Source organism: Carettochelys insculpta, chromosome 14 (assembly GCF_033958435.1).
Source record: "Carettochelys insculpta isolate YL-2023 chromosome 14, ASM3395843v1, whole genome shotgun sequence".
In the NCBI taxonomy this organism is placed as follows: domain Eukaryota; kingdom Metazoa; phylum Chordata; order Testudines; family Carettochelyidae; genus Carettochelys; species Carettochelys insculpta.
In genome coordinates this window covers 26,735,908-26,763,655 of record NC_134150.1, presented here as the reverse complement: position 1 = coordinate 26,763,655, position 27,748 = coordinate 26,735,908, and the positions used below count along the sequence as shown (strand labels likewise).

Below are 27,748 nucleotides of genomic sequence, written 5' to 3'. Positions count from 1 at the left end.
ATTCACTAAAACAAGGGACACATATACTTACTTTTGTTCACTAGATAAGTAACTCCCCCCAATAATATGAGCCTAACCCCTCTCCCCACAGCTCCAACCTGCTGCAGCCTGACCCCCTGCCAGCCCTGTGCACCCAAACTGCTGCAGACTTAGCCCCACTGCCGGCCCCACAGACCCCAAACTGCTGCAGCCTTAATCCTGCCCACCAGCCCCACAGACCCCAAACTGCCACAGCCTGACCCCCCGCCTTACTGGCTCCAGACCCCAAACCTCTGCAACCTTAAGCCCCACCCCGCCGGCCCCACAGACCCCCAAACTGCCACAGACTTAACAACCCACCCTGCCAGACCCCCCCCCACAAACTGCCACAGCTGTAATCCCACAGACCCAAAGCCACTGCAGCCTGAACCTCCCCAACCAGCCCCGCACACCCAGCCTGCTGCAGCTTGAACCCCCCGCACCTACCCCATGGACCCAACCTGCAGCAGCCTGAACACCACAACTGGTTCCCAACTTTCTGCTAGTATGGGAAAACTCATAAGAGTGACATTAAATTATCATTAAAATACATGTAAAAGTGTCTGATTCCTAGCGCTCCAAACTCAGTGACGGAGTGGCAGCAGGTGGCATTGCTTTGGAAAGCTAAGTGAACCTGGGTGTGGGGTGTTTGGAGAGCGTTAAAGGCTGGGGGCAGTTTGGGGCCATGAGTGGGAGGAAGGGTTAAAATCTGCAGGTGGCTCCTGTGGAGGAGGTGGTGGCTTGTTCCTCCCAGCTGCAGCAGAGGTACCTGGGGTGCGGGGGGGGGGAGGTTTGGAAGGGGACGGGGTGGGTGTTGGGAGCGGGCTGGGGGATGTGTGGGGAGCTGTGGGAAATGTTGGGAACGGACAGGGCGGGGTGGGGAGTTGCTGCAGTGGGAGGAGTGCTGGGATGGGGCTAGGCGGGACTGAGGATCTCCCCGTGCCCCAGCCAGGACCCCCATGGCTGGCTCAGCTCCAGCTGTGGGGCTGCAGTTCTCCCCGTGCCCCGGCCAGGGACCCCGCAGCCAGCTCATAGGAGCGGGGGGAAGTTCACTCAAATAGTGAACAGTGGTAAGTATCTGCATCTCTCGTTTTAGCACGTACTCATAAGTAGAGTACTTGTTAAACGAGGGATGAGTGTACATGTTTACAGAAAACGATCAATACTAATTCCCAGATCTCTTTCTTGAGTTGTAACAGGTAATTTAGATCCCTTCATTTTGTACGTATATCTGGGGGTTAAGTTTTCCTGAGTGTTGTACTTTGCATTTATCAACAGTAAACTTCATGTGCCATTTTATTGACTACCCACCCACTTTTATGAGATCCCTCTCTTAAACTATCACAGTCAACTCTGGTCTTACCTAGCCTGAGTAACTTTGTGTCATCTGAAATCTTTTCCAGTTTTCTCTTTACCCCTTATTCCAGATCATGTATGAACAGGCTAAAGAGCACTAGTCCCAGTACAGATTGTTGGGGATCATTGCTATTTACCCCCTCCAATGTGAAAACTGACCATTTATTCCTACCCTTTGTTTCCTGTTTTCTAGCTTGTTACTGATCCATGAAATGGCCCTTCCCCTTATCCCCTGCCTATTTTGCTTAAAAGTCTTTGATGAGGGAGCCTTGTTCAAGAATTTGTGAAAGTCCAACCACACTTAGGCTTTGTCTGCAGTAGAATAGTGGCACCCTGTAATACCAATAAAGGCACTCCATGAGACAAGACTAGAAGAGTTTCAGCTAAAAGAAGAGGGCACTGTTTACAACTTGTATTGATCTCCCAAATCTCAGAACAAATGCAGATGCTTTGGTGTGAAGTTTACCACAGACTTTTTGATTTCCTGCAAACATGAGTCACTGCCAAATACAGTCTTCCCCCACCTTACAAGGGGAATTCGTTCCTGAAAAACTCCTCTTAGGGCGAATTCTTGTAAGTAATATAATGATAATGATAATAATCATAATGTAAAAACTAGAGGACACCAAATTAAATTAATGTGTAGCAGGTTCAAAACTAATAAAAGAAAGTTTTTCTTCACACAGAGCACAGTCAACCTGTGGAACTCCTTACCAGAGGACACTGTGAAGGCAAGGACTCTAACAAGAGTTTAAAAAAGAGCTCAATAAATATTTGGAGGTTAGGTCCATAGATGGCTATTAGCAAGGGGTAAGGTATGGCGCCTTGCCTTTTGTCGAAGGCAGGAGATGGATGGCAGGAGACAAATCGCTTGATCATTGTCTTCGGTTCACCTCCTCTGGGGCACCTGGCATTGGCTACTGTCAGCAGACAGGATACTGGGCTAGACAGACCTTTGGTCTGACCCAGTATGGCCGTTCTTAAGTCGAAAATGTAATTACCATTAATTTCAATGGGAAAAAAATTTATGAGTTCCTGAGCCCAAAATTTACACCCATCTATGCTAAAACACAATTACTTCAATAGTTAACATTAGTTATCATAACACAACCTAACAAGGCCTTTTCCCTTCATTAATTACTCTACAATATGTTTGTTTACCTGCACAGACAGGGGAACGGAAATCGAAGAGCGCCTGCGAGAGGGGCGCAAAGCTGGGTAGCTGCCCGTGGCTGCAGAAGCGGGGCCAGTGCTAGGGGGCGGGCAGGGCAGAGCAGGGCATGGGGAGGCAGCCCAGCCTGAGCACAGCTTAGGTTAAGCAGGGAGGGGGTGGTGTCAGAGGCTGGCCGCGCAGGGAGCTCAGCAGGCACAGGAGGCCCCCAGCTGGCAAGGGGTGATGCCTCGCACGTGTGGGGCTGCGTGGTGGAGAGGCACCAGCAGCAGCATCTGAGACGCTAAATGCAAAGGAATGCCACAGGCAGCAAGCGGCGCCCGAGGCAGAGCTGCGCAGGGCGGGCAGCGGTGTCCCCCTAGCTGCCCAGGGAGTGAACGACAGGGGCGGGATGTGCTGCGCACCCAGCAGCCATGTCTCACAGGAGCACCTGGAAGCCCGCAGCCGCCGACTGGGCCGGGGTACGCTGCTGCTGCAGAGCTGAGGCGGAGACCCAGACCAGCCACACGTAAAGGCTGGGACAGGAACTCCAGGAAACAGCCGCCAGGTGCTGCAGAGAACATGCTGGATGGGATGCAGCTGCAGGCAGCCGTTGCCTGGAGCCACAGCCTCTCTCCCGCTGCAGGGCATCCGCGTCCCGCTGAGGCGCACAAAATTGAAACTGGTCCTTGTAAATGCAAGGAAATGCCTTGTAAGACGAGGTAGGGGTTTTAAATCAAACTCCTTGTAAACCTGAATTCTCATAACCCGAATGGGTGTATCTCTGGGTATGACTGTAGAGTCAATAACAGACCTATTCTCCTCCGCACTGGCCTTTGCTAAAATTTATTATTCCTCTGTCATCAACATGCTAGGGTATCATGGAGTTGGCAACAAGAATGCTAATAGCCTACTACTACTTTCCAAATGCACTAAGCACAATTTAGTTTTCACTAGTGTTTCAACAGACAAACAAGTATAAGACAACCTCGATTCACCCCTGTTCAAAACACCAGAACTCAATCATTTATGGTATTCCATGGCAAAGTGATCCTTGCGATATCCCTGTATTACTATCCCCCAAGCCTCAAAAACTGTGACATGAGCAATTCCTTCCGTTGCTTGGAAAATTCTGCATGGGCTATATTGAATAAATTTAATACCTATCTTGTTCGAACTATTCTCTCAGACTTGCAAGATAAGTCCACAGTGATAATGCTCCCTGATTGAGAGCAGTTTTACTGATGAAAAATGGTACTGTGGACAGCTTTTAGCATCTCCCACTGACAAGGCTACAGCCCTTCTTTGGGGATAGTTTTATTTTGTCTGTAGGACAGCTTTTTTCTGTCAAAGAAGAGCTTCACTCCATACCTTAATGCAGCATGCTACACAGTCAAGTAAGGTGCACACTGTAGACTCATGGTGTCTAAAACGCTAGCCACATGTGGCTATTTGAGTGTGTCTAGTTGGCTTGAACAAGGCACCCCAATTTTCAGAATTATTTTCAGAATAACGTGGCTAGTTCATTATAGCATTGGCCACTATAGCAGCTACTGCTTCAGAATTGTTTGGACACCATGGGTATAGACATAACTTCGGGATGATTTATATCTCCACAGGAATTACAAACATGACCTTCACAACCTATGAGCATCAGAAAAAGTACATCCAAATAGAGATTGACACAAATTTCATAAGAAAACAGTGACCTAGTGGAAAGTTAACCTACACAATTGCTTAAATAAATACAGATAACTATAGAATATCTCCCTGGTTAGCAGGAAATAGCAGCAAAATTTAGTGTAAAGGTTAAATTTAATAGCAAATTGATTATTTAAGTTTCCTGCTAGCTGACAAATTATGATTAAAACCAAGGATTGAATTGCTTTGACTTATTTTGGTGGGAAGAATGAAGGTCACTAATGTTTCTCTATATTAACTTCTCAGGATTTGTTATAGTAAGACGCAATACAAGCTATGCATTGTAAGAGGCTTTGATATATAGACTGTAAAAGAAGGGTGTATGATCTTTCAAAATCCTTAAACTATACACTAACAAAGTTGCTTCAGCTGTAGAATCATAGAAGAGTAGGACTGGAAGGGACCTCAAGAGGCCATCGAGTCCAGCCCCTGCCCTCGTGGCAGGACCAAGCACTTTCTAGACCATCCCTGAAAGCCATCTATCTAACCTCTTCTTAAACATCTCCAGTGACGGAGATTCTACCACATCCCTTGGCAATTCGTTCCAGTGTGTGATCACCCTGACAGTTAGGAACTTTTTCCTAACGTCCAACCTGAACCTCCCCTGCTGCAATTTAAGTCCATTGCTTCTTGTTCTATCCTCAGAGGCAAGGAAGAACAAGTTCCCTCCCTCTGCCTTGTGACACCCTTTTAGATATCTGAAAACTGCTATCATGTCCCCTCTCAATCTTCTCTTTTCCAAACTAAGCAAGCCCAATTCCTTCAGCCTTTCTTCATAGGTCATGTTCTCTAGACCTTTGATCATTCTCATTGCTCTCCTCTGGACCCTCTCCAATTTCTCCACATCCTTCCTGAACTGTGGTGCCCAGAACTGGACACAATACTCCAGCTGAGGTCTAACTAGCGCAGAGCAGAGCGGGAGAATGACTTCTTGTGTTTTGTTGACAACACACCTGTCAATGCATCCTAGAATCATGTTTGCTTTTTTTGCAACAGCATCACACTGTTGACTCATATTTAACTTGTGGTCCACTATAACCCCTAGATCCCTTTCTGCTGTACTCATTCCTAGGCAGTCCTTTCCCATTCTGTATGTGTGACACTGATTGTTCCTTCCTAAGTGGAGCACTTTGCATTTGTCCTTATTAAACTTCATCCTGTTTACCTCAGCCCATTTCTCCAGTTTATCCAGATCCTTTTGAATTATGACCCTATCCTCCAAAGAAGTTGCAACCCCTCCCAGCTTGGTATCATCTGCAAACTTAATAAGTGTACTTTCTATGTCAATATCTAAATCGTTAAAGAAGATATTGAAGAGAACCGGTCCTAAAACAGACCCCTGTGGAACCCCACTAGTTACACTTTTCCAGCAGCATTGAAAGCCATTAATAACTACTCTCTGGGTATGGTTATCCAGCCAGTTGTTCACCCACCTTACAGTAGCCCCATCTAAGTTGTATTTGAGTAGTTTATTGATAAGTATATTATGTGAGACCATGTCAAATGCTTTACTGAAGTCTAGGTATATCACATCCACCGCTTCTCCCTTAGCTTTCTTTGATAGAATGACGAGCCTTGTGGATATCAGATTGGTTTGACATGATCTGTTTTTAACAAAACCATGCTGGCTGTTCCCTATCACCTTACCACCTTCCAAATGCTTGCAGATGATTTCTTTAATGACCTGCTCCATTATCTTTCCTGGCACAGAAGTTAAGCTGACTGGCCTGTAGTTTCCCAGGTTATTCTTGTTCCCCTTTTTATAAATGGGTACTATATTTGCCCTTTTCCAGTCTTCTGGAATCTCTCCCGTCTCCCATGATTTTCCAAATATGATTGCTAAAGGCTCAGATACCTCTTCTATCAGCTCCTTGAGGATTCTAGGATGCATTTCATCAGGCCCTGGTGATTTGCAGACATCTAATTTTTCTAAGTAAATTTTAATTTGCTCTTTTCTTATTTCAACTTCTAAACCTACCCCTTTTTCATTAGCATTCTCTATGTCAGGCATTCCTTCAGATTTCTCAGTGAAGACCAAAACAAAGAAATCATTAAACATCTCTGCCATTTCCAAATTCCCTGTTACTGTTTCTCCCTTGTCACTGACCAATGGCCCTACACTCTCCTTGGTCTTCCTCTTGTTACCAATGTATTTGTAAAACGCCTTCTTGTTTCCCTTTATGCTTGTAGCTAGCTTGAGCTCATTTTGTGCCTTAGCCTTTCTAATCTTGCTCCTGCATGCTCGTGTTGTTTACCTATACTCATCCTTTGTTATTTGTCCTAGTTTCCATTTCTTATATGATTCCTTTTTTATTTTGAGATCATGCAAGATCTCCCGGTTAAGCCAAGGCAGTCTTTTGCCATGTTTTCTATCTTTTCTACACAGAGGGATAGCTTGCTTTTGGGCCTTTAATAATGTCCCTTTGAAAAACTGCCAACTCTCCTCAGCCGTTTTTCCCCTCAGTTTAGCTTCCCATGGGACCTTACCTACCAGCTGTCTGAGTTTACCAAAATCTGCCTTCCTGAAATCCATTATCTCTATTGTACTGTCTTCCCTTCTACCCTTCCTTAGAATTGTGAACTCTATGATTTCATGATCACTTTCACCCAAGCATCCTTCCACTTTCAAATTCTCAATAATTTCCTCCCTATTTGTTAAAATTAAATCTAGAACAGCTTCCCCCCGGTAGCTTTTTCAACCTTTTGGAATAAAAAGTTGTCTGCAATGCAATCCAAGAATTTATTGGACAGTCTGTCCCCTGCTGTATTAGTTTCCCAACATATACCTGGATAGTTGAAGTCCCCCATCACCACCAAATTCTGGGCTCTGGATGATTTTGTTAGCTGTTTAAAGAAAGCCTCATCCACCTCTTCCACCTGGCTAGGGGGCCTGTAGTAGACACCTAGTAGGACCTCATCCTTGTTTTTAACTCCTCCGAGTCTAACCCAGAGACTTTCAACCCATCCATCTCCTACGTCCATCTCCACCTCTGTCCAGGTGTGTACATTTTTAATATACAAGGCAACACCTCCTCCCTTCTTTCCCTGTCTGTCCTTCCTAAGCAGGCTGTACCCTTCAATACCAACATTCCAATCATGACTATTATCCCGCCAAGTTTCTGTGATGTCAACGATATCATAGTTGTATTCATTTATTAGTACTTCCAATTCTTCTTGTTTATTTCCCATACTTCTTGCATTTGCATATAGGCATCTCAGACATTGATTTGGTCTTGCCTCCCAGTTTTGCCCTGGCTCTCTTTTTACTCTCCCAGTGTAGCCCATACTCCCTCCCATTTCAAGTTCATCTCCCAGGTATCCATGCTCTCCACTTACCTGCAGGCTTTGCTCCTCTGCCCCCGTCGAACCTAGTTTAAAGCCCTCCTCACTAGGTTAGCCAGCCTGTGTCCAAATGTGGTCTTCCCCCTCCTCGAAAGGTGAACGCCATCTCTGCCTAGCAGTCCTTCCAGTGAAAGGATCCCGTGGTCAAAGAAACCAAAGCCTTCCTGGTGACACCATCTACGCAACCAAGCATTCACCTCCAGGATACACCTGTCTCTGCCTGGGCCCCTACCTCTGACAGGCAGGATTGAAGAGAATACCACCTGTGCCCCAAGCCCCCTGACCCGTGCCCCCAGAGCCCTGAAGTCACTCTTGACCTGCTCAGCGTCACACCTCGCAGTATCATTAGTGCCCACATGAATGAGAAGCATGAGATAGTAGTCAGAGGGCCGGATAATCCTCGACAATGCCTGCGTAACGTCTCAGATACGGGCCCCTGGCAGGCAGCACACCTCCCGAGAGGAAATGTCAGGGCAACAGATGGGCGCCTCCGTCCCCCTCAGAAGAGAGTCTCCAACCACCACTATTCTACGTTTCCTTCTTGCAGGGGTGGCAGTAGACTTCCCAGCCTTGGGGGTACGAGGCTTCTCCTCTTCTGTACGGGGTAATTCTTGGTCTCCTGTATCGAGTATCTTGATTCAAACTCAATTACCCTTCACCTTACAGCTCAAAGGACAGAGACTGTTTGTTGGGCTATCTCAGCAAGTCTTTTAACCCTGGGTACTTTGCTATCACAGAGTTCTGAAATGTTGAGGGTTGAACACTAAATAAAAATCCTGTGTCAGTACTACTGTATTTTGTTATTGGCTGGAGAGGGAAACATATCCAAGAGATCCAGTTCACATGACACTTAGTTTTACAGGAACATGAAGCACCAGAATATCTGATCTAACTGGGACCAGGATTAGACTGGCTAAGTAAACATCCAGATAAACCAGAGAATGATCACATTTACACTTGGCTGATTAAATGCTGATGTATTAAGAAAGCACAAAGGCTGAAATATAAGACAACTTGAAATACTACACCTTTACTCAAGAAGTGGTTAAATAATAGCTAATACAAACTGAAGCTGTAATATTTCTTTACAAACTGGACAAAAAGTCCATAAAAACTTAAAAGCAGTGCTACAGTCAAAATGTCAAAGTTTATATTTAGGGCTCTCCTGCTTTTAAGTAGTCCAGAAAGACATATTTAAAAAAAAAAAAAAAAAAAAAAAAAGCGGGGTTAAGGAACATCATGCTTGACTTACATTTTTGTTCCATGTCTCTCATCTCTTCCGGAGGAATTTTCAGCTTATCAATGTGCTCACGTAAGACACTGGCCCATTTTTGTAGAGATTCCATAATAGTCCATGGTCTAGACATATCTGCCACAAAGACTACTAAGGTCTCTTGTAGGTTTTCTGCAGAAACAGCAAACTTCAAGAGCCCTTTATGATAGAGGTCACCATCCAGAATCCAGACATTACAGCGAGTATGATCTAAAACACAGTAAGGGACAATTATACCTCAAACTGATGTGCATTTTGCTACAGTCACATTAGCTTATCAGTAAGTAGCAAACCGACATGGTATTACAATTTGAAGATGAACAGAGGCTAGCTACAAGCAAGTCTAGTCTGTTGGCATTTACCATAATGACTATATGCGTACTACCCATCCCTTAGAGAAGAAAGAGCACCTACAATGCAATTTAGCAGCGTCCCTATAAAGTAAGCTGTGGCCTCCTGCAATACTGGTTTTAACTCAGCAGTGGAGAAGAATGGACACTTGTATTCTTTGTCTTTTACTATGTACACATTTTATTTTTACAAAATCATAGTTTCTGCTTAGTGTGCTACACTGAATACAGACATTCACTTAATACCTTACACAGCACAAATGGATCTGGCATATATCCTGGACTCCAAGTATGACATAAGATCATTACAGTTGTGCCCACGATTAAGGAGTCACCGTGTTAGATGCTAGTATCTTTAGCCAGAATCCTGCAAAGTATTGAGAGTCTAGCATGAAAGGTTAACATAGATTTCTAATAAACTTGAAAATGCAGATATCAAAACAGTTTACGAACAAGCCCAAAATAGAACTGAAATATAATTTAATGCCTGGTTCCCCCAATCCTTTATGGAAGCCAGTATTCTGCAAAAAACACTGAAGTATCTTACTTTAGCAATCATTGGTCTCCGGCCATGTAGCAAGATTAATTTTGGAATACAGGTTAAACCTCTCTAATCTGGCACCCTCAGGACCTAACTGGTGCAGAAGAGACACTTTGCCAGTCCACAGGAGGCTGATAATGCTGCTAGACAGTATCAATACTTTCACTGCTTACTGGGCTCTTAGACATTTTGGGGGTAAATGACAGCTAAATAACAGCACAGAACAGAGTCAGGACTGGTGGCTGACAAATTTTATGGGACCAAGGGACATTGGTTACACTCATGATAAATAGTCATCTAGCTAACTAAAATCATGCTGGATTACGGATGTTGCTGAATGAGAGCGTTTCAGATTAGAAACATTCAACCTGTGATAATTTGCAACATGTGAGAATTTTAACTTTCTACTGAAGATCTACATGTATTCTAAGTATTACCCACTCACCGCTGTCCCCCACTACTCCTTATCCCAGTGTAATCTGCCTACACTTCCCCAGAAACTGTAGTCAGGAGCCAGGGTCTGGGGACCCAGGCGAGAGCCAAGGTTGTGGGAGGGCCAAAACAAAGCTGGGGGCAAAACAGAACTCCCTTTCTGTCCCTTGCGGAGGCTGTCCCAACCCCAGAACAGCTCCCCCACCCAAAAAAATATTTCTCTGGATCTCATGAGGGGGGCGTGCCCCCTAGTTCGGGACCACTGTTTTAAAATGACTCCACATTTTGTTTTCTAGCACTTGATCCAAGCTGCACTTTGAATTATTGAATATATAGCAAAATGGCCATCCTGACATAGATCAGTCAATAAATCACAGCTGAGACTTCATCAGGACACTTTAGAAAAACAAATAGGATAAAAGACTTAGCACACAGAGAACTTATACAGTTAAAATATTACCAAAATTTTGAGAGTGGTTTGTTATTTAAAAATGTGACTTAAAAAACTAAGAACTCTGAAAACTAGTTAAAGTTGAGGTACTGCTTGACTTTGGTTCAGTTAAGTACCACTAACCCAGAAAAAAAAAACACGATCAACAACAATGTTTTTAATTAGGTTAAAGATGTCTTGTCTCCTATCTGTTTCCTAGTAGTATTCACTTACTATTTAAAGACCAAAAAAGCAGTCCAGTAGCACTTTAAAGACTAACAAAATAATTTATTAGGTGAGGAGCTTTTGTGGGACAGACCCATTAGCACGGCTTTCTCTCTGTTACTATTTAAAATAAATGTGGTTCGAATGGAACTCTGTTGCCGAATATTCCCAGTTGAGAGATATTCCCTCTCTCCTCACCAGAAACAATCAAGCTTCTGGAACGTCTAGAAAACAGTGCCCACTGGGATGACAGAAGTACTCTCACAACACTGCATATGTGGAGTTGAAAATATAGGAAGGCCAGCAAAGTCCTATGAGAGTATAAAGGGGAAGTTGGGTGAGTAATGTTAAGGCTAAGCTATGTTAAACAACCATTTTCTATTTTTTTTTAAGAAGCGTCATCTGCATTTTCAGTTCTGGAAGTCTAGCAAATAATATAAGTGCCACGAAGGTAGGCTAAGAATTTTTAATATAAACATGAATTGCAAAATTACCTTCTGAAAGTTAAGATGACCAAGAAGTTCTAGATACAAGTTGAGTGGTTCTATATACTTTCATGTATATATTTCCAGTAAGCAACCCTACAGAAATGTTTAGATTGAGAAATGTTTAAATCCATGCTGACCTAATCACAATAGTGTCAGCTCTAAGACTTTTAATAAACACATCTCATTGCACAGCCCAATTCACTAAGCACATGCCTAAGAAGAAATGGCTTTACACTGATTACAAATAGCGACACAAAAGTCTTGATCAACTGTGAAATATCTTAGTCCCAGACAAACAGCAACTCAAAGCCACTTGATCACCCAGTATATGAAGTCTAGTTTACTTAAGTGTAATCACGTTCATGGGAAAAACACTAGAATTATCATTTTTATCAGATGTGGCCACCTTTCCAGTTTAATGAGAAATAAAGATGCAAGGAAAAAATGTTTTTTATTTAGTGGGATGATCAGTCAAAGCTTGCAACTCACATTTCTTTCAGAAGTAACTATTCTATAAAACAGTTTTATAAAGAGTATTCTTGAAAGGGTATAAACAGTATGCCTATCGAATTTTATCAGCATCAAGGCAACATTATTTCTCTCAGAACCTATTCCATGATAGAAGAATGTTAATTAGATCTTTCAGGAAAATGGTGATAAGGTGAATGAATACACAAACATTTAGCAGTTCATTCACTGCGATTCAGACAAGTGCAACTGGTTAAGATAAAAGTTGGGCAAATGGGTTTAGGTTCAATAAAAAATAAAATGATGCATTGATGCAGAATATGGAAATAGATTGTAGGTAGTAAGATAATCAAGAACTATCTATAGTGATTTTTTTACTCAAAGGGGAAAAGACTCTACTGCCACTGAATCTCCTGCATTTATATGTAGACTATCAAGTCAAAAGGTCATCAGATATCCATGAGCCAACCTGTTAAGTGAAACTACAAAATAGGATGCAAAAATAAGTTCATGGTCCTGAAATGGCATCTCCAATAATACCAACAGGAGCTTCTGTTTCTCCTGTGATGAGAAATACATGTTCTAACAGCAGCTGTCTCATGCTGGAGCAACAAGGCCAACCAGCATGCATCAATGATACAATCTTGCCCAGAATTGCTCTGACATTAAGACTGCTAATCTCTGTGACAAACAGCACAGAGGTCTGTCATGGTCAGAATCTGCTTACGTTGTTCCTGCCACATGACACAATCTGCTAGCATGCTCTTTCTACATGTTATCTGTAACATAAAACACTATGCACCAATCCCACACAGTCTGTGTTCCCTGCCACTTCACCAATTGCTGAGGCAATATGCTCCTGTCTTGTCCATTTATCTCTTAACAACACTGCCTTTCATCAGAAGCAGAAGAGATTTTAAAAGCCACTTTATAAATATGCTGTAACTGAGCTATATGGAGCTCATCTTGCACATATTCTACTAATTGCAGAAGCTGTTGAAAATGTGCTCCCTTGCCTATAAGAGATGTACTGGTTGTGATCACAGTATCCGAAAAAAGGAGATGACACTAACTTCATCACAGTCCCTAGAAACTCTCACCATTAGAAGGTCCGGTAAACTTTCAAAGCTTCCAGGTCATTGACACCGAGTGAATTCTGTTGATAATCAATGCTCAGATGAACTGAAGTGTCACATATGTGAAAAAATGCTTTAGTTTCAGGTATTAGTCTCACTGACCTTGGAAGATCATCTTCCTGGCCAATTGCCTCTGCACCTCCTTCCGAAATTAATGCCTTGGCCTAGGTAGGCCTTGTGAAGGAGAATCTCTAAAAGTGGATTTACTCTAGTATGTCTGGAAACCTACAGACCAAAATAGTATGCATGCAATGTTGAATGACTAACATCTGGCAGTAACTGACCTGAACTGACCAGTTATCCAAGTAAAGGCTTACATCAAGGGTGGGCAATAACTGCTTTTTGTTTTTTTGTTTTTTTTGTTTTTTGGGCGGGGGGTGAGCAGGAGAGCGCATATGCCACAAATTTGATAAGTGGTTAAGGGCCACGCTCTTCCATGATATAAATGGAGGAGGTGCAGGGTATGGGATGAAAGTTGAGTACAGAAGGGAGCTTGGGGTAAAGTGCAAAGGGGTTGTGGGATCTGGGAGGGAGTTTGTCTCTTGGGCCTAATCTACAGTTAGACTATATGAAGTTGCAAGAAAACTAACCATTCAGATGGGACTGTGGAGAGAAGGAAGAGAAAAGGGCGTAAGGAGGAAAGAAAGTTTAACTAGTTTGGGACTCAGGTGCAATTGAGTTTGCCCTCTTGCTTCTAAAGGCTAGATTAGGTGGAGAGATTAGACAAGGCAAGTTTCTGCCCAAAGTATTCAGTATTTTTCACGCAAGATTAAGAGTGTTGTGGACCCCAGCCTAGAAGTCTGAAGATACCAGATAATAGTTTCTAGAAACAAAGAAAGATGCAAATGCCATTCTCTTCTTGCCCCACTCAAAGAGTTGCAGGGACCTAGTGTGAATTTGGTGCCCTTCATTGTCCTCCAGCATCTTACTGGTCTTAAGGAATCCTCTCTTAACACAGCTCTGAATACTTGACTTAGATGTACCACCTTAGAAAAGATATTGGCATTACTGTACAAGGAAAGTCTGAAATACCATAGGCTACTCATTGGCTGTTACTGAACACTGCATTCCTCTCACTCCCCAGTTTCTTTTGCCTCTTTTTCTGATCTTCAAAAAGGTGGGTGACTGAAAATATGTACCCAAAGAAGAAATTGTTTCTTCATCATTTATCCAGGATCACAGGAAAGATTGTGGAGAGGGCAATCCCTTCCAGCTGGTTGAAAGTAGTGTGTTCGAGAACCCAAATTCCTTCCCAGCTTCCTCTGAAGAAGGCAAGCAGTCAGGAATAATGTCCAATAGAAGGGGAAATACTGCAGATGTTAGTATTAATTTGGGTGTCAGAAGAGGGAGCAGTGAAGATAAGAGGCAGAGGAAAGGCAGATGGGTAAGTTGCAGCAGGTTTTATGTCCAATTCATTTTCTCCAAATCCTCAGGCGTAAGACAGACCACTTCTGCCAGCAAGGCCACAGTCCATGGGTCATATAGGTACAACAGTCTGAAGACTTCTTTAGCTGTCTCTGGATTCAAGAATTATGATTCATAAGTTATCTTTAGCAAGAAGGGAACAGAGTCTCTGTTGACTATCAATGTGAAAATAAAGTATGTCAGTCCTACCCACAAGAAGCAATGTGGGCAATGCGCTTCCTCCAAAGTCCTTTATTTTCAAATGCAAACAACAACAACATAGTCATCCCATAACCTCAAAACATTTACAAAAAATGCTTGATATAAACACTCCTACTATATAGATGAGGAAACTAAGGCACAGAAAGGTAAAGTAACTTGCACAAGACCAAACAGGTCTGTAGCAGAACACTACGTTCTTTTGACTTATAGACTTGACTCTACTTCCCAGACTAGGGGCCAGCAACCAGAAGAGCAAGAAGAGCCTTTTTTTTTTTTTTAAATTTGGTAAAAAAAACCTCAATAATTCAAGAGCCGCAATGCATGTGACTATGAGATGGTCCTTAATAGATAACATCAAACTGTACTTTTACTAACACCTATCTTAAGAACGCTGCACACACATATCCTACAATGCACTGCACATATTAAAGGATGAGTCATCCAACATTTTGAGATCACATAACGTTTGCTATTTAGATATAAGATGTTCATTTTTCAGATTTAGATGTTCACAAAGTAACCAGGGGAGAGTTTTTTTGTTTGTTTTTACTTTGTAACTATAGAGTCAGGAGCCACAAAGAAGTCCTTAAAGAGCCGCAGGTTGCACATCCCTGTCGTGGACCATGCCACCTCTTTTAGTTAGCTGTCTTTTGCCTTCCAGAGAACAGCTGCAGTGAAACTAGCAACAAGTTTTGGGAATGAGAGAAAGAAAACAGGAAAGACAAGCCCCACATTAGAGAAAAGGCAATATGGTTCTCTCAATGGCTTAAGATCTCCTTCTCACTCAACTAACCATGCTTATTGGAACTTCTATGTAGACAATGGAAACTGTTTAACCAAAGACACAAGATACAAAAGAATATAACCTATACATTACAACTTAGCCTTAAAAACCTTTGGCTACAAAATCATATTTAAGCCCCTGGGTGTGTTAAAAATCCTTCTGTAGATCAAAACTGGGTGTACACTGTCATGCTCCCCCACCACGCTTTATGAAAATTGGCTTATGGATATGAACTGCATAACGCATCTTTGAGTTGTGCACAAACAGGTCATGTAGTATCTCAATTTTATGCAGTTACAATTTTTTGTACATGTATCATTTGTGTGTGTTAGAAATATGAAGCGTGCATCTGTTTACAGTTCTAAATGGGCTAACAAGACAAATTACTGGTCCTCTCGTACTCAATGACTCAGTACTCAAAACAACAACCTGTGAATGGTCACATGTATCCTATAAGTGCAAGGCATGTTTGGTCCTACAAAGATGTATTATCAGGCCACCTGACACTGGAATCCATCTTAAACCTGGTATTTTTCCATGGAGATGGTTTTTGAAATTGCGTGTCTCACCCTAATTGGTAACTTGACAACAAACAACTTTGAAAAACTGCAGAGCTGGCCAGTGTAAATATCAATGCTGAAGCATTTTACCTGAGACAAGAACAAGCTATATAAGGTAAGAATTTGTTTGTAACAAGTTTCTTTGTGGATTAGAACTAGCTAAGCATGTTTTATTCATTTTAATATAGTAACGTGCTTGATATTTTCACTTGAAACCACTTAATTCCTGCTTTATATTCTTAAACAAAAAAGTGTCCTTATTTTATTACCAAGCTCAGTGTAAATAACTGTTACCATTAGATGGATTTTTTTGTGGTTTTGGTCCCTTTGGGGAGTTGGTTTCCTGGGTGCTGAGCCCTTAGAACTGAGTCCTCCCAGAACTGAACTGGTTCAGTGTTTGTTTTGCTGTGCAAGGGTGGTTACCATGACTCTGTGCCTCGTCAGAAGGAGATCAGAGGATCTGGCCTAGTATGTCAGAGTGCTTGGAGAGCCCCAGAGAGCATGAAGGCAGGTGTCAATGGCATGATCAGCATACCAGGAGACAAATCACAATGGGTTCTGTGATTCACCCTGTCACATACACCTTTATTTGAGTGTCAGCAGTACAGATAATGTATGAGTAAACTGCATCAGCAAAAAGTCGTCCTGCAAGTAAATGGATCCTCTGAGAACAAATTGTTCTATAGTATTTTTGCTTAGAGCTCAGATTGCAAGAAGAGCAGAGAAAGAAACAATAGTGTACATGTGAAAAGCATTTTTCTTTTATGAGCCATATGAATTTCTTACAATGAATACAACAAAGGAATGCTGAACCAGCTACTCTGCTGTAATCCAAAGATACACTAGGGACACCCATGATCATGAAAATGTGTCAACTACTCAATTGCAGCAAAAGACTACGTGAAAGTATGTAACTTACCATCCCTGTCTTCATCATGAATATTTAGGTATAAATATTCCAATCCTCTTCCTTTCTTACTGTGCTCTGCTCCTTGTACTTTAGTCATAAGCGTTGTTTTACCTGAACCGTCATCACCTGCCAATAAGTTCATACAGAAAAAAGTTACTTCCAAAAGTTTATTTGTTCCTGGAAAGATTTTCTAAGCAAACTTAATAGGTTCCAAATTTTTAAAGGGGTATTGTGTATTCCTCCTTCCACAAGTTTTGGGGCTAATTTGTCAATTTAAAGGTCGAAAAGTGAGAAGAGCAGCTCCATTGTTCAAAAACATATTCTATTAGATTGAATATACAGAGTAAATCATCATAAGGCCATACAATCCAACAGTTTGGGGACATAGAACTTCGCGAATGTGACGTCAAGATGTCTTAACATCAATTGATTAATCAACAAGTGCAACCTCTTAATGTCCATTATAAGCACAGCCAGTTCCACAGCAACTTTTTAAAGTCCCGCCCCACCTGGGGATCCCACACTTTACCTTAGGGCTACAGAGAGGAAAAGATAAAATACTATGGTATCTCACAATGGACTTACTCTAACAAAAAGGAGGCTTGTCTAACTGTTTAGAAACTTACTTTAAAAAACTAGTTAAGTTAAACCAGTGTAAATGCAGATTTGTATTTGCTCTGTTAAATTGGCTACCTTGCACCTATGCATTTATCAGTTCAAGCTAAACTGATATAAACCAGGTTTTAAGTCAAACTGAACATCCACTCAGAATTTTGTTCACACAAAAACTGGAAGCTATTTCATTAAATCATTTAACTCTGCTCCCCTTACCCTGCACCCCAAAATCCCTGCCTTATTGGTGAGCCTTGCTTTATTATTTCTAAGAAATCAACACTCCTCACTGCTTGAAGACACTACTCACCAAAAACAAGGATGTTTTTGCCCGATGGTAATTTAGACCTGGACCGCGTGGAAACTTCACTCAGTATTGAGGACCTATGGGGACAGAACCACTTGTTAGTTTTCCAGTGGGGCATCCAACAGGAAAGATCAGGTAAATGTTAGCTCCAAACCCCTTATGAACAGATATTTAAGCAGACCTTTCAAATGTCATCCATTAAGAAAAGATTTTTACCAACGCTCTTGGTGATGCACATACACATCTCACAGCTGGAAGTGACCTCGGGACCAGAGGTTGTTGAGTCAAGTCCGCTACTCTCTAGTCAGGGACAACCACAATGCCCCCTTTTTTTGCCCCAGATCCCTAAATGGGCCCCTCAAGGACTAAACTCACAAACTTGGGTTTAGTAGGCCAGTGCTCAAACCACTGAACTATTTCTCCTCCAACGAGTGTGTTGAATAAAAATCTGGTTACCCACCAGGATGAATCTGAAAGGCAGCTACCAGAGCAGCTCACTTTTATGACACACAATGGTACCCTGCCAATGACACATTGAACAGCCTTTTTTTAAACAAACGTGAACCCCTAACGAAGAGGCCTGGTCACCACAGGAAGAACTCCAGCTGTCACTGCTGGCTGCCCAGGTGTTCATTGTACTCTCTGCCTAGCACGAAAAAACGGTCAAGACCCCTGATACCCCATGAAATCAGACACATGGCTTTCGGGGGAAGCGAAGGGCCGGGAGAACACCGAGCATCCCCAGCCCTGCCATAATTTCCTGCATGACTCTGCACGACTCCTCTCCCCATCCCCCCATACACACATCCCCGGAAAAACAGCGGCGGCCTCTGGCCAGGGCTGCAGAGGGGGGTCTCGGTCCTTTAAATCCCTCAGGCGCAGCCGGGCCAAAGCTCGTACGAGCCCACGCGGACGACCAAGTTTCCAACCCTCCCAACTGGGCAGCCCAGGTCACGCCGCTGCCGCCCAGCGCTCCGGCTGGAAGGGAGCCAGGCACGGCACGGCACCGGGGGTGGGTGTCTGTCACCCCGCCGCAGGGGAACTAGGAGCCGGGCTGCGCCCTGCCACTCCCTCCTGCCACGGCCCGGCCGCTGCTGCCCCGGGACAGGAGCCGGCCCCAGCCCGCCCGAGCCCCCGGGGAAACCGCCGCCTGTCCCCGACCCGGCTCACCACAGGTTCTGCCCTTCCTCCTCCTCGCTGGGCAGCTCGGCGGGCCCGGCCGCCTCCGGCCCCAGCAACTTCTTCTCCACCAGCACGGGCGCCATCTTGCCAACAGCCGCCACCACAAAGAGTGACCTCACCGAGCCGGCCGAGGACCCGCCCGACTGAGCCGACCAGGCGCCGCCTCCCACCGGGGACAAGCCACGTCCGCTCCTGGCACAAACCTTCCGCGATGCTCCGCAGCCCAGCAGAGTCCTCTGGGCGAGGCCAGCGGGGACCGCCCTCGACTGCGCGCCGCTGCAGTCGGGCAGTGCCACAGGCAGCTATGGGCCCGCGTCTGGGAGGAGCCACCGCCCAATGTCTGCAGGGCTCAGCGCCCCCTAGCGTCAATAGGGTTCACAGTGTCCGCAGGGCTCAGAGTCCCAAGTGTCTGTGGGACTCGCAACATGCCCGAGGATCAGCGTCCCCTAGCGGTCACCGGGTTCACAGTGTCTGTAGGGATCAGTGCCCCCAAGCATCCGTGGGGCCCAAAGTGTCCGCTAGGATCAGCGCTCCCTAGTGCATGCAGGGATCAGCGCTCTCTGCCTCCGCAGAGCTGTCAGACAAGAGGCGGCCAAGTCTGAAAACAAAGCAGTGGGATTCTGAGACATCCATCTCTTTTTTTTAAGCGCTCCTTACCGGGGTACTGCTGTGTTGCTTAGGAAGGTGGTGGGAGGACTTAGTGGTTTCCAGGATTTTCCTTGTCCCGGTAGTTGCTGGTGAATACGGGTGGGGAGAGGCCATTTATGGCCAAACAGGCTGACTCAGCCTTTGAATTGTCAGGCCGCAAGGCAATTGCCCACTTTGCCATCCTCCCATTCCCCACCTCCCCATCAACATGCCTGATGACTGCCACTTACTGAAGAGAAATGAGGCTCAGAGGAAGAGTTTTGCTTTTTCTCTCCCCATCCTTGCACTCAGCTGCTGGGTGAGGAAGAAGTGACTCACTTTGTGCAGCAATGAAGGTTCTTATAGCTGTGTGTCCCTGTGGGTGCTCCAATGTAGACATGCTAGCAGCCTTAAATTCTCCCAGAATCCCAGTGTGGCTTCCAACCATTCCAAGGAACAGCAGACATGATCTTCACCGCCTGGCAACTGAAAGAAAAATACTGTGACTAAGACCAAGCTTCGTACATGAGTTTCATCAACCTGACCAAAGCATTCAACTCAGTCAATCATAGCGTCCTGTGGACCATCCTCTCAAAGATCAGCTTCCCCAAAAAATTAATTAACATCTTGGGGGTGCATCACAACGATTGCCACACTATTGAGCAACTACAGATCCCAAAATGACCTCTTTGAAGTCAAAATGGGAGTCAAACAAAGCTGCGTCATTGCCCCATCACAGTTCTGCATTTTCATTGCCATGATCCTTCATCTCATTGACGGCAAGCTTCCAGATGGCGTTAAGATTGACTATAGAATGAATGGGAAGCTTTGCAGTCTCAGGAGACTGAAGGCTAAAAGGAAGAGCTTCATGACTCCTCGCTCATGGAACTCCAGTACATGGATGACAACATGGTTGCTGCTCTTTTCCTCACAGCCCTTCAGACTATCTCAGGTACCTTTGCTGAAGCATACAAGAATCCTGGCCACACACTGGACATCCAAAAGACCAAGGTGCTCCACCAAACCTTGCTGACAGGACAATCTCATGAAGTCAAATGGAGAACTGCTGGAAAATATGGAGTACTTCCCATACTTTGGAAGTCATCTCTCCAAATTAAGTCAACATTGATGAGGAAATCCAACATTGTCTGAGCTGTGCAAGCTGCACTTTTGCCTGCCTGAGACAAAGCATCTTTGAGAACCAGGACACATATCCCAAGATGAAGTGGTTGTTCCAGCGCTACAGTACACATGTGAAACCTGGACAATATACAAGTATCATTTGAAGGTACTTGAACCATATCATCAACACTGCATCAGGAGAATTCCAAATATCTCTTGGGAGGATAGGTGCACAAACACTAGCATCCTGGAAGAGTCAACATGACTAATATCAAAGCCATTATCATTCATCAACAACTTCGTTGGACTAGTCATGTGGCTCAGACGTCTGATCAATGCCTCCCAAAACAGATTCTATTTTTTGAGTTGGAGGAAAGACAAAGGAGTGCTGAGGGCTAGCGGAAGTGATATAAGGACATACCAAAGGCACACATGAAAAAGTACAGCATTGGCCTTGACACTTGGGAGAACCTTGTCCAATACTGTCCCCATGAGGGGGTGGCACAATTTGAGGGGTCCCACAGCAGTGCAGAGAGGTAGAGAAGAAGAAAATAGCATCAAAAGCTGCCCCATGCCCCTCCAACAGTTGCCAACACCTTTCTCTTCTGTTATAAGATCTCTGGCTCCAGAATCAGGCTGATCAGCCATCAATGAACTCAGGAGGGTGACATGAAGGGTGTTGGGCCTAAGATGACCATATCTCCTATATTTAAGCCCCCCTGCAGGTGTCCTGACTTTTTCTGTAAAAAGAGCAAACTGTCCCATATATTCTGTCTCTCACTGCCCGAATGGGTGGGTCCTGCTGCGAAGTGGTTCTCTGTTCACCAGCTGCCTGACCACCAGAGGTGAGCAGAGGAGGCAAAGGGCTCATGGTGAGGCAAGATGCCCTGCATAGAGGACTACTATATGTCAGTGTAGTCCCTGCTGTGTGCTAGCTCTTGACCAGCAGAGCCCCACCATCCATCCCTTTTCTGGGCGGCACTGTCTGCAATCTGTGGTGGCTGGTGAGTGCAGGCAGGTGCCAGGTGGCAGACAGTTGTGTTGCCTCTGCTGCCCATACCTCAGCCCTTTATATGCTTCCCCTCTCACTTCTCTCTTTGCTTTGCCTCTTCTCACTCCCCATCCCCATCACCACTGCTCCTCCATATCCCCCAGCAGGGCATCCCACTCCCAGCAGTGTACTGAGAACCAGCCCCAGGTCAGAGTGTTCAGTTCACCAACAGCCTGGCCAGCAGGTTCCTTCCTTTACCACTGCCTTTGGTGGGCCAGTGCCATGGAAAATCCTAAGACCATCTGGCCTGGAGGAGCCAAGCCCTGCATGTGCCAAAGCCCTGCAGAGCACTGGCCTGTGGAAGTTTCTCTGCCCTTCACTGAGCTCTGGGTATGGACAGCAAGGTAAGCAATTTTCAACCTGTTCCACAGCAGTACCCTCTTCTCCCATGCCTCTCCCCTACACTGGGTCATGCAATCAGGGAGTGTGCAACTGCTCCATTGTCCAGGCATACGCCTCTCCTGAACCACTTCCCTGGGTGTGTTTGCAGAAGCCCCGGCAGTCAGGCTTCCTGGACACTGAGGCATAATATATCCTACTGGTGTTATATCTGCAAAACAGGAAGTAGCTGGGTTGTGTCAATGGCCAGCAGCTGCCTGGAGGTGTTAGCTGCCTTTCAACCCTGTGTGGGCCAGAAGGGACAAGTTGCTTTCAGCCACATGGGGAGGAGGGTGTGAATAAAGGAAAGAGAAGCACTCTGCAAAGACCTGGCCCAGGTCATCCCATTGCATTTCTCACCCCAGCAACTGGAAGCAGTTCCCATGCCTTTCCTCCTACACTGTGCTGAAAGGCTGCTGCTGGCCACATTCTATATGAACCCTGGTAGAAATCTGGAAAGGGAACATGTGACCCTGTGTGCCCACTGCACATGTTGACTCAGGACGATGCACTTCCAGGTTCCAGGAGCAGTAGGTCTATCCTGGGCTGCATATGTTCTGAAAAAATAAATGGCTACATTCTGCTTTCCTATTCATTCTGTTACAGGTGTATATCAGTAGTGGGCAAATTGAAGCCCAACGGGTTATATATGTGGGCCCACAAGATATTTTATTTACTGTTTTCCATGTGCACAATTCTGTGATTCCACTGGTTTCCAGCTGTGTAATTTTGTTCTACCCATGTTACTAAAATGACACTTACATAATGCAAGGGCTCAAAATGTGGCGCATTTTGATTGTACACAGGAATAACTGTATCAGAGGAGTAGCCATGTTTGTCTGTATCTCCAAAAACAACAAGAAGTCCCATGGCACCTTATAGACTTATATGACTGTAAGAGCTGGGCGTTCCTTCTGCATCCAATCAAAGCACTGCTACAGTTCAGTTGCCATATCCTGCAAGTTCTAGGTATGCAAGTGCAGTCAGTAAACCTGTCCTATTGCAGAACAACAAGAAGTCTTGTGGCACCTTATAGACTAACATATTTTGGAGCATAAGCTTTCGTGGGCAAAGACCCGCTTCATCAGATGCATGAGTCTTTGCCCACAAAAGCTTATGCTCCAAAATATCTGTTAATCTATAAGGTGCCACAAGACTTCTTATTGTTCTTGAAGCTATAGACTAACACGGCTACCTCTCTGATATCTATCTCAGAAGACTGTCTTGGTTATAACAATTTTGCTGCCCACTGAAATAAAGGAATCCCAGTCATTGCCCATCACTGGCGTATATAATTTGGTTCCTTCAACTTTAGCAGCTTTCTGTATTAGGTCTGTACCCATACAAAGTAGGACTAGCTTGTGATAAAAATCAAACTTAAGCATTTTAAACTAACTTGTGCATGTCAGAGTATTAAACCCAGTTGCAAAACATCTTTAAATGTGGCATATAATTGAGATAAAGGCAGAAATGTCTATATCATACATATAATGATGTCCTCTTGTTCCATCTCAGGGGAGGGTAGAATGGAAAAGAGCAACAATATAAGAAAGAGCCAAGAAAAATATTTTAAATGTATCAAAATGTGGCATAAATGCTAACATTTTGTACAAATATCAAAGAGGAAAATATGATCTGCAATACAGTTTTAGCAAGTGAGATATTTAAAGCAAGTACAAATATTACAATTAAACAGTGGAAGGTCATGGTAAACATTGCCTGCAGATAGTTTTGTTTGGGGGGTTGGGTGTGCCTCTAATGAAATCAAAGCATTTTCATTTTACTGGTATACATTTTATTTAAGGAACATGCATTATCATTCTGAAAATACCAATGAAAATAAATTTAACTTAAGTCTGTAGAACAAAACTTTCTGTACATGAATACTGGCACTGAACAAGATAAGAGTCTAGCCCTATATACTTCACAATAAAAATATCTCAGGTGAAGCCTGGAAAGTGCATACTAACACTACTTAACTCATTTACACTCTAATTCTGTCATTTAAACTTCCAATTTCTTTAGCAAAATACAAAATACTTCAGAAGGATGTTATAGATCTTCTTTATTTTCATTCTTCTGTAAAATGTAAAAAAAAAAGCAACTGTCAAAACAATCTGGTATTTTCATACACTAAATTGTGCTAGAACATCTAATAAACATTCCAGAACACAGTAAAGAAAAATAATTGATAGTTGTTCAAAACATGCTATGTGTATTAGAAAATTAATCATAGTTCTTCATAACGCTGTGTAACGTATAAATATCTTCATTTTACAGATAGAGAAAATGGATACACACATAGGCCGTTTCTACAAATGGCCCGAAATATGCTAATGAGGCACAGATACAGATTCCCCACACCTCATTAACATAAGGTCACGTGGTTTGGAGTCCGGAAGACGTTCTTCCAGACTCCAAAACGCTGTTTAGAAGTGCGGCCCCCAGGGTGTCTTCTGGAAGAACATGCTGCTTCCGGAGGCCCCTTCTTCCTGAAAATTTTTGGGAAGAAGGGGCCTCCAGAAGAAGGACTTCCTTCTGGAAGAACCCCTGGGGGCCACGCTTCTAAACGGTGTTTTGGAGTCCAAAAGAACATCTTCTGGACTCCAAATCACGTGATCCTATGCTAATGAGGCACGGGCAATTTGCATCCATGCCTCTTTAGCATATTTCAGGTCATTTATTAGCATATCACTTTCGAATGAAATAGCATGTGTAGAAACGGCCATAATGAAACTTGCTCCAGGCCAAACAAGTCATTGTCAGGGCAAAAATTGGAATTCCTGGCTGCCAGTTCTTAGTTAACGTTGGGCTATCCTAGGGATCTCAGATGAGAGCCTCACCCATTTTAACCCTTATATTCCGAATAAATAAAGCTGGAATGGGTCAAAGGCAGGGGTAAGCAACCCCCAGCACGTGTGCCAAGAGTGTCACACAAGCTGATTTTCATCAGCACGTGAGGGGGAAGCTGAGCCCCATCTCTCCTTCCCCATACAGCCAGAAACTTGCTCAAAGCCATGCTACCAACCACTACCTAAATGGTAAAGTTGTGCCTCTTAATTTATTTATGAATAAAGCTTTTGTAAGTGGTACTATTAGTGACTGGAAGAAGTATCACCAGCACTCTGACTATGCATAGTGGTGAAAAGGTCAAATTTCAGCACTCTGCCTTGGAAAGGTCGCTGACTCCTGCTCAAAAGCATTCTACAAGTACTATATGTCTTCTCTCCCAGCACAGAGCTGAGAGAAGACAGACACAGGCAATGGCCACACAGCTAAGTTATTTCAAGATAACAACTGTTGTTTTCAAATAACTTTGCCGTCATCTACACTACACACATGCTATTTAGAAATAATTGCTATTCCCTGTCTTAGCACCTATTTTGAAATAAAAACTAAGGCTTTTGGAATGGGCATGTAAATGAAGTGGGTTGAAAATGCTAATAAGACATTGATATGAATATTCAGCACTCCATTTGCATAATAACGGCCACCCAGAGCATTGAAAGTGCTGCTTTCGAATTGCAAACTTGTCTTGTAGATGAGGGTCCTTCAAAAGGAAAGCCTGATTTTGAAAGCACCCTTCTTCCCGAAAGGGAGGGGCATGTGTAGATGTAGCCTATGTGTGAAGACTACATATTCTGAAACAGCTAAGTGCTATTTCAAAATACATTTGTGTTGTGTAGCAGCCCTAGATCAAAATAGCTATTTCAGAATAGCTTTTCTGGAATAGCTTATTTTGAAATAGGGCTGCTGTGTAGACATAGCCACAGCGAGCAACAGGCAGCTCCACATAAGGCTGCCTACTACCGCAGTGTTAGTTACCAGAGCCAGAACAGGGGGACAAAAAATGGTGGATTACAATCATATTAGCCCTTTCCCCTTCTGGGCTGCAACTTCTGTGATGTGCCTCAAAGACACAGCACAAAAATCTCACATTTTCGTCTTTTTACAGCAAAACTGAAAATACAATCAGAGGTTACAATTCAAATCAGTTTTTAACTTTAGCATAAAGAGACTAGTAGAAAATTTCCCTTACATGAGTCTGTAACTTGTGGTATTTTTTAGCAAGATCAACATTTGTCCGTCCTTTCTGAAATGGGTAGGACCACAAAATTGAATTCCAGTGATTGCCCATTTTCCTTACACCACTCAATAGATAGTTTACTTCTTCTTTTGTAAAATCTTTTCGGATTCTTCGCTTACTCTTTTTCAAAGCGCTTGTATGTGTGTCCAGTGAAAGGCTTTCAGAGTGCTGTAAGCATTTATTTTGACTTATTTAAAAATTATGTAAATGTACATAGCATTGAAGTGGAAAACATAATATGTCATTAAGAAAACCATTTTACATATTTTTAAACACTAGATTTGATATTATAGATGTCTTCTGAATAACAGAAGGAGAGGTTATTTATCCTGTCGGGGTCATCCCAAAGGGGGCGGGGAGGTGGACAGGGCCCATGACAACCTCCCCCGCCAGTGCCCTAGGTATGGAGCCCCAGGGAGCCTCTTCCTCAAACCACCCCCACCCTGAGCCACCCCCTTCCCCGACCAGCCTGACCAGTGGTTACCTGGGTCAGAGGGCAGGCAGAAGTATCGGCAGTGGCAGCCACAGCCGCAGCCACAGGCAATTGCTTCCATTCAGCCTCCCTCCCTCTGCTCACCATGTGACACTCTGTTACTGCCTCCCAGCCTGCTGATTCTCTGTGGGCAGCTGGAAGCCTCAGAGAAGTGGAGCTCAGTGGATCAGGAGGCAGTTTGGGAAGGGACTTAAAGGATTTGTTCCTGTCTAGATAGAAAGTCAACATATCCCTAATGGCTCAGGTGTGGAGGGCAGTTTCTCCCGGTCAGACAAAAAGGAGCCTGGGAAAGTAATTGATAAATTAGCCCAATACTGCAATTTTCCAATAGAGGGGATATGGAAGTGAGAACAAAGCACCTGGTTTCATGTTTGGCGCATTTCATAACACTCCTAAACTGCTGTCCTGACAGTAGAATTGCCAGGGCATGCGTGGTGTCTCTCAGAGAGACCTAACCTCCTTCAGGTCTGTCCCTCATGGCCTATTAATGAAGCCAGAGGCAGGGGGGAGAAACTGTGGCAAGGAAGCAATTTCAGAAGAGCTTGATAAAAAGCAGCTGTTGCTGCCCTATCTCACCCTTTCAGCTCTGATCCACACTGACTCATCTGGCATGACCTTAACCGAGGCAGTAGCCAATCCTCAGCTGCCCCACCCAGACTCAAACACCTACCTGTTTCAGCCCTCCACCTTAACTCTATGGCCGTAGGGACTAGGCACTGGGCAAAAGGGGAGATGCAAAGGTGGCTAAAGGAATGTGAGGGCCTTAAAACAATTAGTAGTAAATACATCTCTAGCAGAAGTGCACGAATTGCACTGAGAATCAATGGAGTGCCCCTATTTATACTAGGTTTCAACTTAAAAAAAAACAAAAAAACACCCACACAGCTACTGACTTTATTTGGATTTTATGCAAACATGTGAACGTACTATCTGGTCTCCTCTTACTTACCTCATCTTCATCAAATGAATATTTATTATTCTCATTCAAGCCTTGATATTCTATCTTGTATGTCTCTTTGACTGTTTGTTTCTTCAAACATGTGTCTTGATCTGTTTGGAAAGCTATGGAGTTGTGAATAAGGCCATCTGTTTGTTAATT

At 43.9% G+C, this 27,748-nt stretch overlaps 2 protein-coding genes across 2 annotated transcripts in view; both read right to left on the bottom strand.

Moving 5' to 3' along the window:
• The window catches only part of DYNC1LI2 (dynein cytoplasmic 1 light intermediate chain 2), a 39,881-nt gene extending 20,722 nt beyond the window's left edge, over positions 1-19,159 (bottom strand). Inside the window, exons 1-4 of the mRNA XM_075008610.1 lie at positions 18,880-19,159; positions 17,713-17,786; positions 16,800-16,916; positions 8,820-9,050 (exon numbers count right to left, since the gene is read on the bottom strand). Coding sequence (XP_074864711.1) covers positions 8,820-9,050; positions 16,800-16,916; positions 17,713-17,786; positions 18,880-18,974 — 517 coding nt within the window. The 5' untranslated portion in view covers positions 18,975-19,159. The remainder of the gene's footprint in view (positions 1-8,819; positions 9,051-16,799; positions 16,917-17,712; positions 17,787-18,879) is intronic.
• Positions 19,160-23,732: 4,573 nt separating this feature from the next.
• Positions 23,733-27,748, bottom strand: part of TERB1 (telomere repeat binding bouquet formation protein 1) — a 50,902-nt gene continuing 46,886 nt past the window's right edge. Inside the window, exons 18-20 of the mRNA XM_075008787.1 lie at positions 27,599-27,711; positions 26,109-26,324; positions 23,733-24,148 (exon numbers count right to left, since the gene is read on the bottom strand). Of these exons, the coding sequence (XP_074864888.1) occupies positions 24,122-24,148; positions 26,109-26,324; positions 27,599-27,711 (356 nt within the window). The 3' untranslated portion in view covers positions 23,733-24,121. The remainder of the gene's footprint in view (positions 24,149-26,108; positions 26,325-27,598; positions 27,712-27,748) is intronic.